Here is a 15,248-nt window from a genome sequence, read left to right as displayed (position 1 = left end):
AACGTTTTTGCCCGCAGTTTTTTTATTTTTAGTAATTTGCCCAAGAAAATGATCATAATAATCCTAATATTTTTTTGGGTCCACCACCAATGCTATTTATGATTTTTTTTATCTTTTCCGATGGTCCAACACCCCAAATCCATATATGAGTTGTTTCAAAGATAAAATTCCCCCTAAAATCTATGCATTAATTCCTCCAAAAGTTTCCCCCTATTCCGTTTCTCTTCCTCCCTTTCAAAATTTTAAACTACGTAGAAGCGTTTTTAGCATATCAAACTATGTTGTGAGCCCCCTCTTCTGCTGTGAATGAAGCTATAGGTTTAGTCACTAGTGAACACGGGCCTTTGGGTTCTTTGGTTAACCTTACATGGTTAAAGAAACTAATAGGAAGACGAATTTGCAATATCTAGATTTGAGGGACTAATGAGCAAACATTGAGATTTGAGGGAGTGGTAGCGAATTATGGAAGGTGTAAGGGATTAATATCTAAATAACGCTTAAAATTATGTTCAGCCCAGTTTGGTTACTCCGAAGGAGCAGAAGGACGGCCTGATCACTTGTTTAAATTTTTTTCTTTAATAATTGACTACAATTGATAGGTCATGATAGCGACTGAGGTGAGAATTTTTACATAGGATTCGACTAAAACAAGATTTTATAACACTTGCAGGATTTTATATAAATGACGAGAATTGCTTCCACGTTCACCCAAAAAATAAAAAGTTTCTAGCAAAAGCTTTATTTAAGAAAATTCTACCAGATTCGGGCATTCATTTGCCTTCCACTCTTGTATTTCCTCCCAATTATTCAATTTTAATATTACAAAACAAGTGTCAATACTCTTTAACACTCGGGTTCGTCCATTATCATACCATATACTTCTCATTTTTCAACCCGCTTATAATCGGTTGGTAAGTATAAACAAATAACACAATCATGAAGTAGTATCATCAACAGCGTTTTGTTCGTCACTTCCGGCTTATAATAATACATAATATGCAGAACACAACAAAAAGTAAAGCCACAAAAATTGCAGAGGTTTATCTTATGCCTTCGCTTCAAGTGACTCCTTCCTGCCCAAATGATTGCCTGTGTTTAAATAACACCGATTGCTTACATCACATAATCAAGACAAACAAAATAGAGGCGTAAAAAAAATTATATTAGACAACAAAAACCCTTAGTAGAATTAAATAATCCATACACAACCTTACTGAGTTCAAGGGACTAATCCAGCTTTACATAATATATATACTATATAAGGCTTGATATACATTTCAACAATAAATAATTGCATGCTCTACTTCAGTCAACATGATTGTATATATTTCCTTCAAGTATGGGCTCAGCTTGTCGCCTTAATGGAACAATTTGCTGAGGATCAGATTCACAAAGAGCGAGCTCAAGCTCATAACCGATCAGCACTCCTGATGCAAAATCTGTGGCGGTTCAGACATAATGTCTGCAAATTAGAATGTTTCGTGGCTGTCAGCGACTTAGTATGAAGCCCAAATAATCATAATTACAAATAACAAATCATATAAATAGACTTTATAATAGAGAGAACCAGATCAGACCACAAATACGAGAGCTTTTAACGAGATGATTGCACACATACAAACTTCGAAAAATGGCACGTGAGACTTCATGATCTGAAGATAATAAGACAGTGGACTATCTCACACAGCTAATTGAAATACATGATCCAAAACTTCATCACACATACCTGCCTGAGGGTAAGCCATATACCTTTGACATAAGCACACTCATGAGAAGGATAAATAAGAATCTTATTAGAACCAACCCCATAGGAGTGGGGTGGTTTACGTCATAAATAGAATAGATAAAATTCCCAAACTAACCCTTTATCCACTCATGAATAGTATAAATCACCACATTCTGTAGAGGTGTTCTGATAGAATTTGTACTCTATAAAATGAGAGCCTATTTAATATAATATACAACTCCAATGCAGTCATAGGCAGTGGCGGATCGAAGATTTTTGAGAAGTGATGTCACTACATAATTAATAAGTATAAACTTTACAACTGTTCATGTTGAGTTTCCATAAAAAAGCACATATCGCATCATTAGTAACATTGTAAAATACAGCTTTCTCAGTTAGTGGCTATACAATTAATGGGGTAAATTAAGATGTCAGTGGAGAATGTAGTCTAAAGAGTCTTTAACCTTGCTTTTCTATCAATCCACAACTTTCTTTTTCTAATCAAGAAACCCTAAGTTTTGCCCCTCTCTTCTAAGAGACCATCAGCTTTCTTTTTCTGACAACAAAGCCTTAAAATTGTAGTTCTCTTTTCTAAGAAGCCTCCAACTCTTCTAGTCAATTCAGGAGTTCTGCTGTTATTAAAAAAAGTTCGGGTCTTCTTAAATGAGCGGGGTGAAATTTAAAGATTTCCTTGTCAAGAAAAGGAAGTCGAGTGCTTTTTAGAAGAAAAGGGTAAAACTAGGAAGTGTTGTTTTTAAAAGAAGAAAGATAAAGGATTTGTTAGAAATGAAGGATAAAACCTAGCGGGTCACATGAGATTTTTTTTAGTGTTGAGTTTTTTAAATGGGGGTGGGTTTTAGTGGTGTATTATATACTTTGTGGACATTATGGAGCAAAATGGGTTCAATAGATCCGCCTATGGTCATAGAGATGTAATATTAGAATATGTGTTTTTGGTTATTCTAATAATGATACCCATGTCTACATTTCAAGGTACACAAACCAAATATACATTGATGCTAGAATATTGTCTTGATTATTTATAATTTCATATAGTTTTGTAAGGTTAGAGATCTATCATGATTTGAAGGGTTGGGTTTTATCACGAAAGGAGTTTGTATCCTAGTCAAACTTGATAATCAAGAGCTATAGAGCAAAATTGTTTGGTTTCTTTTTAAAAGGTCCTCTATTGTTGTAAAACAAGGCTAAAGGGAATAGCGTTAGATCCGAGGATGCAACCTTGAAACAGTAGGCTAGGATTGAAGGTGAGGATTTTCTTGGTAACAAAGAAATCTGATTTTCTTTGTTGCCTTTAAGGGGAGAAATTCCACTAAGTGGTATCAGAGCAAGATTCAAAGGTCATGGAGATCATGGTGGACTGTGGGTAACATCGCATGCAGAGGACTTTTGGTTTTGACATCAATGGGCGAAGGAACTGCACGCGTGACAATATAAGGCTAACCAACACAATGCACATGATGGCTCCAGCAAAGATGGTGAACGGCTAATTTCTAGCCAATGACAAGCAACAGAACAATGTTGGGACCACTATGGCAACAAGGGGAGGCACAAAAGAGTGCTCAAACAGTCGGGGCAACGAGCAAAGGTACGAATAAGCATGCAGACCTCTAGAGGTACACGCAAGACCGTTCAAACAAACGATGATAGCGGAGGCACAACAAAGTTCGCAGTTTCTCTGTGTAAAGAGTGAGAAAGAAAATTAAAAGCAGCACCTGCGGTGGGTCGCAAGGGAGAGTTTTTACTATTATTTAAATTGGTGTTTTAAAATCTGGATTGGGTCTAAATTGCTTCTTCAACAGTTATTCGATTCACGTGAGGTTTTAAATGAGTATTTGAGATTTAAATTGGTTTTCTAAAATCTAGATTGGGTCTAGATTGATTCTTCAACAGGTCGAGGAATTGGAAGTTGATTTTGATCATCCAAGAGTTGACCCCTAAGTATTTAGGTATTTGAAAGGCAGTGAAATAGGTTTGGTTCTCTAGATTATATGCTCGGATTGATTTGAAAATGCAGGTCAAAGATAGCAAGAGACATATAATGATAGACACGGTGAATTTAGCAAAACAGCTGCTAGGGAGGAAGCTGCAGGGGACGAAACTAGTATGCTAGAGTTAGATACAGACATGATTTTCATGATGGAATTATCATTATGCAATGGTTAGAAGTCATCGCAGGAGAAGGTGATGGACAATTTGTATAGCCTTGAGTAAAGTGTTGCATTAGATAAATATCTAAAGTAGGCATGCATGAGTGACACATGGAAATGGCTGCATCCTGCCATTGTTTTAAATATTTCCAACATGGCCCGATAAATCCTTTTGTACGCCTTTCTGCAAAACTATATGGTCTAAATATCTTTTACCGCTTTTTGACAACTTTGGGTACTATGTACCGACGGTGACATGGCCGATATACTAGCCAATATGTTGACTGATAAGTTCTTTTATATGGCTTATCGCAAAACAATATGTTGTTCTTTACAATTTTCAGACTCTCTATCATGATTTTCCCTATATATCAAGTGACATTTTGGCTTTAAAAAATAGGCTAAAATATTGTAATGTCGATTTGGACTTTTAATTGTTTTAAAACTTCCTAAACATATATTATTTCAATTTGTATGCTTAGATTTTATCAAGTATGTTTAGATTATAGTTTTAAACATTATATTGTATATGCACATCATTCGATACAACACTCCGATATTTAGTATATAACCCCAATAATTCCCCAATACCCGCATTACGATATGGATTTTGATCGTCAAATATATTTTCGATATCCAATATTTAGAACTCTACATCCAGTTTGTGGGGAGGTGTAGGATGGGTACGACTCATTTCTCGTCTCAGTCAAGTGATGTGGAAGATAGATACATTCGGCTTATAAGGAGATGTGGGACTCATGTCTTGTCCTAACCAAGGTGATGCATAGCATTCAACTTTAGGAAGGTGTAGAACGGATAGCACTTTTGTCGAGACTCAGCCAAGTGATGCAGGAGATGATGACGTCCACCTCATATCGGTCCACCTGTCAAGTCCCAAACCTAACCTAGCAGTACATGTGGAGCATAGGGGGCAGGAAGCAGTTCGACTTATTATCCGGCTCAGTTTAAGAAAGAAGCATCTTAGATTTGTTCTGATATCACTGGTAGCGAGGAGATTTCGAGGTAAGCAAGAGAGATGGAGCCACGGTGATGCGCATGATGACAAGAATTTGGGCCCACCCCGGGTGAGGATGTGGGTCTGGTTGTGCAAGCACTCTAGTTAGGAGTATTGAGTGCTTTTGTTCTAAGTGCAAGGCAATAGAATATACTAGTAGGCCTAGTGTACTGGTGCATTTGCTCCAGATATGGCTCAGATATGATACTTGTCATATATATATCTGTTTACCCATCGTGGATACAAATAAGGATACAAATAGACCTCGATAAGAAAAATTCATATCCATATCCGCTCAAATCGGATACCGATATACATACCGATATGTAAGAGGATATGCATACGGATACAAAACGGATATGAGAAACCTAGATAATATTGAAAAAATATATAGTTCATGTGATACAAAAGAGTTCATTAATGTTTGTTATATCTAAAAAGCTAAGATTAGACATCTTTGTCATCAAAATTAACCTCAAATCCATAATCTAAGGATTAATACTATTACAACAGTGACTAATATATGTTCGGATATTTCGGATACGGATCTGGATATTTCACTAATAAAACTATATCTGTAAACATATTCTATCGGTTATGCATTTGAGTAACCATATCTATAAACTAACATATACGGTTACAAATATTTCCTCGGATGCGAATACGATTTGGCACCCCTAGCCTAGTGGTGAAGATTCAAGACGACAATGATAAAATGTTCAAGGTCCTTTGGAATCAAAGCCAGTGTGGAGATTATTTGTATATTGTCTTTGATTCTTTATAACTTTATGTAATTTGATAAGATTAGCGTTTTATTATGAGTACGAGGTTAAGTTAAAGAGTTTTGTATTCTATTTAAACTAGGACAGTTATAGGGAAGTTGAAGATTGTAGGATAGATTTGTTTGGTTTAAAGGATAGTATGGTATTGCTTTTTTTGTTTCTGCTTATTGTTTTAGAAGCAGTCAATAATGATGTTTGGTAAAAAAAATTTTGCAATGCTTATTGAAATTGCTTCTAGTTTTAACGGGGTACTTTTAGAAACAACTTTAGGATTCTTTTAAAAGCAACTTATGTTTTTTTTAGTTTATATATCATATATGACATTTACTTTTTAACAATAATCTTTAAGCGTAGTTTTACCGAACACCTTAGCTGCTTTTAGAAGCAGCTTTAGCCTTTTGATATATAATTATCAAATAACTTTCAGCAGCTTATATAATTTGCTTTTATAAGCTATTTATATAAGCAACTTACTATAAGCTCCAGCCTATGTTACCCAGGTACCTCTATCATGAAGTCGTACCCGTACCCAAACTTCATGGACACTCCTTAGACATATGCAACATTTATTCAGACACGTGCTCAATTATATGAATATGTTTTAATTTAAAACACTTGTCAAATGCTTCGTGGATGTATATGTCACACTTCACAATGCTTGATACTCGTTAGACATAGGTCGGGTTCATTTTAGCCAATATCACGTTCAAAACTATGATGCTAAATGGTCGTTTAGATGTCTAGTTTAAATACGAGTAACATCCAATTTATGATAATCAACATAATAAAAGAAATTTAACATGATAGGAATTTTAATTCTAGTAATATGTGAATTGAAAAATAATAATGATCTCATGTAAATTATTAATCTCAATATACATGTAGTTGTGTCTTCGTCCCGTACATTTTACAACTTTTTCATCTCCAGTAACCGTACCTACTGTTATAAATAACGATAAATAGCACCGCAATAGCGGTGTTAATAGCGTTAGCGGTCTCTTCTCACTACACTAAAACCTAATAGCGGTGACATATTACGGAATATGCGCTTTTTGCTTACAAAAGCAGGCCCATAGTGAGCCACAGCGATGAATAGCGCGCGATTGCGGGCAAAATTCGTTTTTTGTCTATTATTTAAAAGCGGCTTAAGGTTTATTTCTTTTTAAATTAAACTTAACCCACAACTATTGCATCCCACACCGCCTCCCGCGATATCAGGCGTATTCCTGTCGCCTCTCATAGCCTCCGGCACCTTCTTCAACACTTCCTCACACCTCCTCTCGCCGTAAACTCCTCCTACTGCAGTCCTTTCATCGCTCAGCTCATCTTCTCAAAAACGACAACTCTTTGACTCCTCATCCAATAGTCTTCGGTATTATGTGACGGTTACATATCTATTTCATGTTTAGAATCTCTTTAGATCATCAAATATGCACTTTAGATTTTCTAGAATTTTTTTTTAAAATTTTCTCATTTTTTTGAATGTTTATACATATCTAAATTAGGCCGCTATTTGACTTAGTGTTTTTTACCGCTATTTTATAGCAATAGCCCCAAATAGCCTTACCAACACCTCACCGCTACGCAACGCTATCCGTTATCGATAACATTGCCCATACCATTACCCGTACCCGCAGTTGTACCCGTTTTCTTGCAAACTAGGCTCCAACAATACCAAATTGGCACTAATTCTCTACAAAAGTCCTCTATTATTGTAAACCAATGTTAAAGGGATTAGAGTTAGATCATATGACGGAGTCTTGAATAGTAGGCTAGGTTGAGGTGTACGTTTTCTTCGTAATAACAAAATTTAGTTCTCCCCTCAACATTTGTGTTCTTGTCTATCACCTTCAAGGGAAGAAATCCAAATAGAATACACCAGATATAATTTTAGTAAAAATTTTAGTAAAATTGTTAAACAGAAAGAATTAGTGTATAAGACATATCAGTGTTACTTCAAGAGGAACACTTTCTCCATTTGATTAATCACTCATCAAGATGATGAGACTGAGGGCGATGTAGTTCTCAAATCAAATCAGAATAGTTAAAATGAAGGGGGTGTGTATTATGTGAGGGCAATTTTATAGGAGAACTATAAGAACAATATTTTATGGATATACTATTAGGCAAGGCAACAAAGAAATAATATGCACAAAATTTTGAATGTGGCATTAATGAGAATGTTATAATGGACTTGTCTAAGCAATGGAATAAGAAATGAGTGCGCTAATAGGAAGTTAGAGATCACTCCTATTGATAGATAGAGTCAATAAAAATGTGATAAGATTATAACTAACGGAGCAAAGAGGACTAGAGATAGGTCTTCAAGCACTTGCTTAGAAGAGAATAAGAAGAATATGACAGTGGTTAGGTTAACGGAGGAGTGTATGTAAACAGGAGTGAAGGAAAGAATAGGATTCATTTAGCCAATCCTAAACATTTTGGATAAAGATGCTTATTTTGTTGTTCTTGGTATTGAATTGAAACATTAGCTTGTCTTATATCTCCTAGTTTCTCGTTCTCACGGACTACTCTCATAATGTTCATGTTATGGCTATATTGTATTCTTGATAAAAGTTCACGAATCCATCTTCCAATCTGTTTGATTTCTAGAGTAAATGTAGTGGATAAAAAGGATGAATAGCACTAAACATAGTAGCTACAACAAAAAGACTTGCCTCAACAAGAAAGAAACTGAGACAAAACAAGCAATGCCAAAAGAGAGAATACCTAGTCTAAGGAAACAGACTGACCCTGAATCAGCTACGTTGTTTCACGAATTCTCTGAACGCAATATTCAGCACATTTGTGGAACGGATTGGAAGCATTCACGCACCTAGGATCAACATCTCCTTTCTCAAACAAAATACTTGCACTTCCCTTGCTTCTATCTGCAATCACAGCAGCCACGGCCACAAGATTGGACTTTTGATAGGCAAAACGAAATAAATCCCAATAAGACCCAAAAGAGCATGACTTTTCACAGAGGAAGCTAACCTGGCTTGCCTTTCTCACTCCCAACAGAGCCACTGATTTTTGGAAGGCAGTATTCAGCACATTCGTGGAAGGGATTTGATGCATTTGGACACCTAGGATCCACCTTGCCCCTCTCTCTAATTATCACTTCCTTCTTATTTTCTCTAGTCGACATTTCTTCATCACTTTCTCTTGCAAGTAAAGCCCCTAGCATTTTTGGCATCATCATCATTTTTCACCATTGATTCATAATGACATCAGGTATGCATAGCTTGACGCATAAAATGACTAACTAAACTCTTAGTTGTCGCTTTACTCTATAGAAGACAAACCAAATATCATGGATTTTCTTACTGATGACAACCTCTATGTCTATGAGTAGTTGCCTAAATGGACTTGAATTTGAGCTACGCAACTAAGAAAAATAAGTTCATGTGCTGATAATAACAATAATGACAGTTAAATCAAAAAAAAAAATTTAAAGGATCAAATACATTCTTCCTCTTTAAACAGCACGTCAGCTATTGACATATAAGCTGCTATTTTGTCTGTGGTATCCAATGGGAATTAATTTAAAACACGTTTAAACTATTAGATGGAAGATATGGTCAACAATTAAATAGAAACCAACAAGATCTTGCTCTGCTTTACAATTATCGTCGAAATGCTGTCAAAAGAAATAAAGCCTTACTATTTATCTAAATAGATAAGAAATGCCAAAGTTAAAGCAATGACACAATAAGAAGCAGATGGATCTGATTTTGTCTCATATTTCACCTAAGTGCCAGTAGATTTGATGTTAGTCATGAGAAGAAGAAATGGCCTACGCAACAAAGTTACCTCCGTTTGTAACTAATAATTGAATAAATGCTATAGGAAACAAGGGAAAGATAAGGAAACTTCTTTGATATACAGTTAACATCCATGATGCTCATGAATGCTTAATCTTTTCTGTCTTAGTGTAATTAAATATGTGCTAAAAAACACCGAAAGCAGAGAAGGAAGTAAACCTAATGTTCCCCTTTTTGCTCCTGAGCTTCCTTCAGAGCAGTGTTCAGTGCATTGGTGGAAAGGATTGGAAGCATTGGCACAAGTTGGGTCGACTTTACTTCCTCCTCCTATCTTCCTAACTTCTTTGCTTAATTCTCCATTTTGAGCTGCCATAGTAATTAACCAAAAAGGAAAGAATTTAACATACAAAGAATCCGAAGAAAACTAATGATCGTGCCATATTAAATCGTAGCAGCAGGACATTGAATTTTCAAACATCAATTGAAAGACACAGTGAATAAATGGCAGCTGGGCAGGAGCTTGCTTTACTTAACAGCTGGAACCAGATGACAGTTTAATAAGAACATTTTGTTGATAATTTCGTTATTTGCTTTTTTTTAAATCAAATTTACATAAGTCAAATTTCGGTACAACCTTACTCGGTTGCACCATATAGTCTGAATTTTAACATAGCATAGCCACAATTCCCAGAAGATCATTTCTAGAAACATTATTTGGTATCAAAATTGACATTCTTAACCTTTAAATCATGCATGTCTTCTCTATCTTCCTGCTCACAACTTTCGAGCGTCATCCCAACAGTCACCATCAAATTAACTTCCTTTCTTATCTCTATTGTGACAATTGTCAGCTTCCAATTGTGATCTACAATCCTTATGTTCACCTCCGCATCATCCTATAAATACTAATTACTTGACCTTCACGCAAGTATCAATTGATAAATGCTATAAACCTTAAAACATTTTAAATCAGAAATCTATTGAGTTTTCTTTGCAGGAGAGAGAGCTCAGAGAAGCACGAAAAGCAAAATTCAATATAAATTTTTATGTCATCTAGAAAGAAAGAAAGAAATACTGTCATGATGGCTGAAGTAGCAAAATTACCAATGGTTCTCACTAATACCCTGTGTATCCTCTCTCCGATGTATTATATAAGTAAAATATGTATGTATTTATCTATGCATTTAATGCCCTGACAAGGTAAGAAATTCAGTGTTAAAGACTAATGGGGAAGGGTAAAAAATGGAAGATCTACACCGTTCATCGTGATTTTCATTTCAATTATGTCCAATTCTCACTTTTGCTCTCAAAATAACAATTTGGTGGTTACCGCGATCAAGATCTGCACTGTTCATCATGATTTTCATGCCATAAATGGTTGCTGATGTTTCAGTTCTCACGTTCGCTCTCGAAATAATAATTTTGTGGTTGCTGCGAGGAAGTGTTGGGATAAGGAATTCAAGGAAACAAAGCAAATTCAATTTTCCCCTCAGTAGTTGTGATTTTAAAAACATTTGAAATAGACAACATAGACTCTATGTCAACAATGACAGAGGAATATTTTTCTCCAATTGGAACAGAAAACAAAGTAAAAAAACACCGAGCATGAGAAAATTGAAAAAGAAAATTAAACCTGTTTTGCCCGTTCTGATTTGTCTCTCTACATCCTTTGTTTTATTAGTGCAATAATCCCCACACCGGTGAAAGGGGTTGGATGCATTGATGCAATAGGGATCAACTTTTCGTCCATCTACTCCGAGTATCTTCCCATTTGGAACTGCAGCCATTTTAAGCAACCAACTTTATTATTCAAAGATCTTTACAACAACAATATCAGAAGATAAGGAAAATGTTGGTTGTCTATAAATAATTCGATATATAAATTCAAATCACACAAAATACCATGCATTTCCTACAAGCAACTGATATTAGTGCACATTAAAGGAACAGAACAAAAAAATTGATGACAAATTAAAGATGTGAAGGAATTAAGCTGACCTTATGATCCAAAATTTAATCATACTACTTACAGTAGCAGATCTAACATCATTGGAAAGTGGTGTCACCATATAATATAATAATTCAAAAATTAACAATTGTCCCCGATAAGTTCTCATATTTTCAAAAAAATACAAAATTGCATCATTAGTAATACTATCTAATACATCATTCTCAATATATGCCATTAAGCAGTCATTGAGCCAATGATCGCTCATTCTATTCCACAACTTGCTCTTTATCAACTTCATTGCAAAAAACCATTATTTGAAATATCCCCAACGTGAACCGATATATTACCAATATATCCTTTTACAGGGTTGTCACTTGTTACAACCAATATGGTCTCTAAATATCTTTCACCGCTTTTTGGCTATTTTGAGCAATATATCCCCGATATAACCGATATATTAGCCGACCTTTTATATAGCTTGTCCCAAAATAATACACCGCGTTTGGCAATTTTTGGGCATCATGATTTTCCCATTATATCAAATGACATTTTGGCCTAAAAAAGTCAAACAAAATGTTGCAATGTTGATTTGTACTATTGTTTGTTTTACAAGGTTGATTAGTGATCCTAGACATATATTATTCAGATTTTGTATGCTTAGATTTTATCAAGCGTGTTGATATTACATTTTAGTGCATTATACTATATATGCAAACATCCGTTATAGCATTCTGATATTTACCACGTATCCTGAAATTTTTTTGATATCCGCAATCTAATATGAATTTTAGACATCCGATATTTCCCCGATATATGATATTTAAAACCAAGTTTATCGATAGCGGAGAGCGTCGCTAGCAGTGAGGTATCGCTAAGGCTATTTGGGGCTATTACCGCAAAATAATGGTAAAAAGCTCAAAGTCAATAGCGGTCTAGTCTAGACATGTATAAATACTCAAAAAAATTAAAGAAAAATTTAGAAAATCTAAAAGTACATATTTGATGATTTAAAGAGATCTTAAATATAAAACAAATATGTAACCATCACATAATATCAAAGACGACTAGAGGAGTCAAAAAGTCGTCATCTTCGAGAAGATGAGCTGAGTGGTGAGAGGACTGCAGTAGAAGAAGCTCACGACGAGAGGAGGTAAGAGGAAATACTGAGAGAGGTGCCGAAGGTTGTGGGAGGCAGCGTGAATACGCCGAAAATTGCGGGAGGCGATGGGATGCAGTGGTAGCGGATCAGGTTTAATTTAAACAAATAAACCTCAAACAGTTTTTAAATAGGGGCCAAAAAGCGGATTTTGCCCACAATCGCCTGCTATTCATCGCTATGGCATGCTATTGGCCGCTTTTGCGAGCGGAAAGCACATATTCCGTAATATACCACTGTTATTGGGCGATAGCGTAGCAGGAAGAGACCGCTAACGCTATTAGCGCCGCTATTACGGAGCTATTTACCGCTATTTATAACAATGTTTAAAACCTAGCAAAAACCTCTCTCTACAGTTGTTGTAACCATGGGTAAGATCAATATCATCTTCAAAAGCATACACACTAAAGACAGATATTATGTTTTTAGTCTCTACCATATTTTTAAAAGATCACCTACTCCCTTCAAATTTGTAAATCTTGCATCTTTATGCACATCAACAATGTAATTGCCAAGTTGACCCTTAAGCGCCAAGATCTCAATGCTACAAAATTCATATGGATCTAATTCGGTATTTTAAGCAACTTCTCCACATTAAATGGGTGGGTTATTAGATGGGTGGGTTTTAGTGGGGTCATTTTGGGTTTATTGTGCGCCTGAGTCAGATAGGATTAGGAGAGTGGTCTCAACTTTTGCAATAGGGTCATTGATTTGTTTTTGGGGTAGAATATTTAGATTGGTGGGTTTAATTGAGGGTGGGGTAATGGTACTTCTTGAGCAACTGGGATCAAGTGATCCCACTTTATTCTAAGTGGGTCCACCACTGACTACTTAATAGTTAATACACATAAAAATCCAAAGGAAATCCGGGGCAAGAAATTATAACCTGATTTGCTCCTTGATGTAAGGACAAGAAAATATCAGTTGGCTGAAAACAACCAATATTTCAAGACAAACTGTAAATAACACATATTATTAAGTAAGCAAAGCCTCTATAATTCAAGACAAACTGTAAATAATACATATTATTAAGTAAGCACAGCCTCTTTCTTTCATGTTTATGTTGTTATATAGTCATATTATACAGATAAAAAATATATGTATCATATCCGACTGAAACATTCAATTCCATATAATAATTGGATAAAACTAAAACAGAAGGAGCAAAAAATAAAGAAACTGTATACGGTCTAAATTAATGATGTAAGATAATTTAGATTAACCACATAGGATTAACTTTTAAAAATACAATTAAGTAAAAGTAAATAATCAAAATTGAATATCTCAAGAGGAAAAATAATCGAGAAATCCGAAGTAAACCTGATTTGCCCCCATCACTTCGACCACTGGATGATCTCGGAGAAAGTTTTAATAATACTGGAAATGCAAAACGACCTAATTATAGCAAATCCAAATTAGAAAACAGTTTATTCTCCTTCCTAATTACACCCAAAACATAACTAGGATAAATCACAAGAAACCCTTTTCATCTATTATCTATACCCGGTTCTCCAAGAAACCCCGTCATTTATTATGTTCAATAAAAAAAGAGCTTTTGAACGGCTTCAGGGTAAACTTGTGAAGCATGTAAGAGCATTAAATACAAATCCTACAACTATAATTGTTGTTTTTACGCAATTACCTTCTATCATCTCCTTCATATAAGAGGGTAGTTACATTTCGTTAAAAATGAACACGGTTATGAAGTAGATGAGGGGTTTCTTGAGAAACTGAGTATAATTTATGGGGTTACCCAAAAAAACCAAGAAATTAAAACCTGATTTTCCATTTTCGCTCGTTTTCTTCGTACAATAATCCGCGCACTGATGAAATGGATTCGAAGCATTAACGCAATCAGGATCGACATTCTTCAATCCCTCCCCGCTTCGAACTGCACCAAACAAATCAGGATCAAATTCAAAGGTTGAACAACAACCAAGAAGAAGAGGAAAAAAAATAGCAAAAAATAAAAAAACCTGGGGTTTTTCCTCCTCCGTTGTCGATCCTGAGCTTACTAGGATTCTTCGATCGCTGGCCGTTGCAGTAATCAGCGCACTCATGGAAAGGATTGCCGGCGTTTGGGCAGCCGGAGACAACTCTACGCTCTCCCTCCATTTTCCCTTTTTTTTATCTTTTTTCTCTTTGTTTCTAGAATTTTGTGAATTTTTTTGATCGAATAAACCCTAGAATTGTGGGGAAAGCAAGTTTTAGTGCTCCTTTTTGGGGTCGGCGTTGGAAGCGTGTTGGAGGCACTTTCTGGAAGGAGTTGAAAGTCGGAGGCTTTTGTGGAGAGGGTTCAGACGATGACTGAAAGTTTGAGGACGAAGTCTAATTTGGTTTACTTTATTTCTTTATTGCTACCCCGTGATGACTGAAAATGATGGCCTTATTTTGGCCGCAGGGTTTTCGAAGAGGGTAAATTTTATAGAATTCCTATGAATTTTAAAGCATTTTGCACAATTCTCATAAACTTTATAAACTGGAGAAAACTCTCCTAAACCTTCGAAACTGTAATAAAAACCCTTCTCAAGCTAGGATCGATAGAGTAATTAGTTTGAGATAATGACGAATCAAAATTTTGGATGAAATACTTTGATGTAGCGGAAGCGTTCTCGTACGAGCAAAACAACACAAGCCCTAGTAACCCTAGGAATAAAAAACTTTTAAAATTAATAATAACCAA

General features: G+C 35.5%; 1 protein-coding gene across 5 annotated transcripts; it reads right to left on the bottom strand.

Moving 5' to 3' along the window:
• On the bottom strand, nucleotides 1,142-14,920 carry LOC109834202. Of its 5 annotated transcripts, none has more exons than XM_020402150.1 (8): nucleotides 14,542-14,920; nucleotides 14,343-14,456; nucleotides 13,886-13,960; nucleotides 11,092-11,235; nucleotides 9,678-9,824; nucleotides 8,689-8,874; nucleotides 8,445-8,582; nucleotides 1,142-1,462 (listed from the first exon to the last, which is right to left on the bottom strand). In XM_020402150.1, the coding sequence occupies exons 1-7, from the start codon at nucleotides 14,678-14,680 to the stop codon at nucleotides 8,455-8,457; spliced, it is 933 nt and encodes a 310-aa protein (XP_020257739.1). In that variant the 5' UTR covers nucleotides 14,681-14,920; the 3' UTR covers nucleotides 1,142-1,462; nucleotides 8,445-8,454. The 5 variants fall into 5 exon arrangements, with proteins under 5 accessions (XP_020257739.1, XP_020257740.1, XP_020257738.1 ...); XM_020402151.1 differs by having other exon boundaries at nucleotides 8,422-8,582; nucleotides 13,886-13,942; XM_020402149.1 differs by having other exon boundaries at nucleotides 8,422-8,582; nucleotides 14,542-14,919.

This window comes from Asparagus officinalis, chromosome 3 (genome assembly GCF_001876935.1).
Source record: "Asparagus officinalis chromosome 3, Aspof.V1, whole genome shotgun sequence".
In the NCBI taxonomy this organism is placed as follows: domain Eukaryota; kingdom Viridiplantae; phylum Streptophyta; class Magnoliopsida; order Asparagales; family Asparagaceae; genus Asparagus; species Asparagus officinalis.
This window is presented reverse-complemented; position numbering and strand designations above follow the sequence as displayed.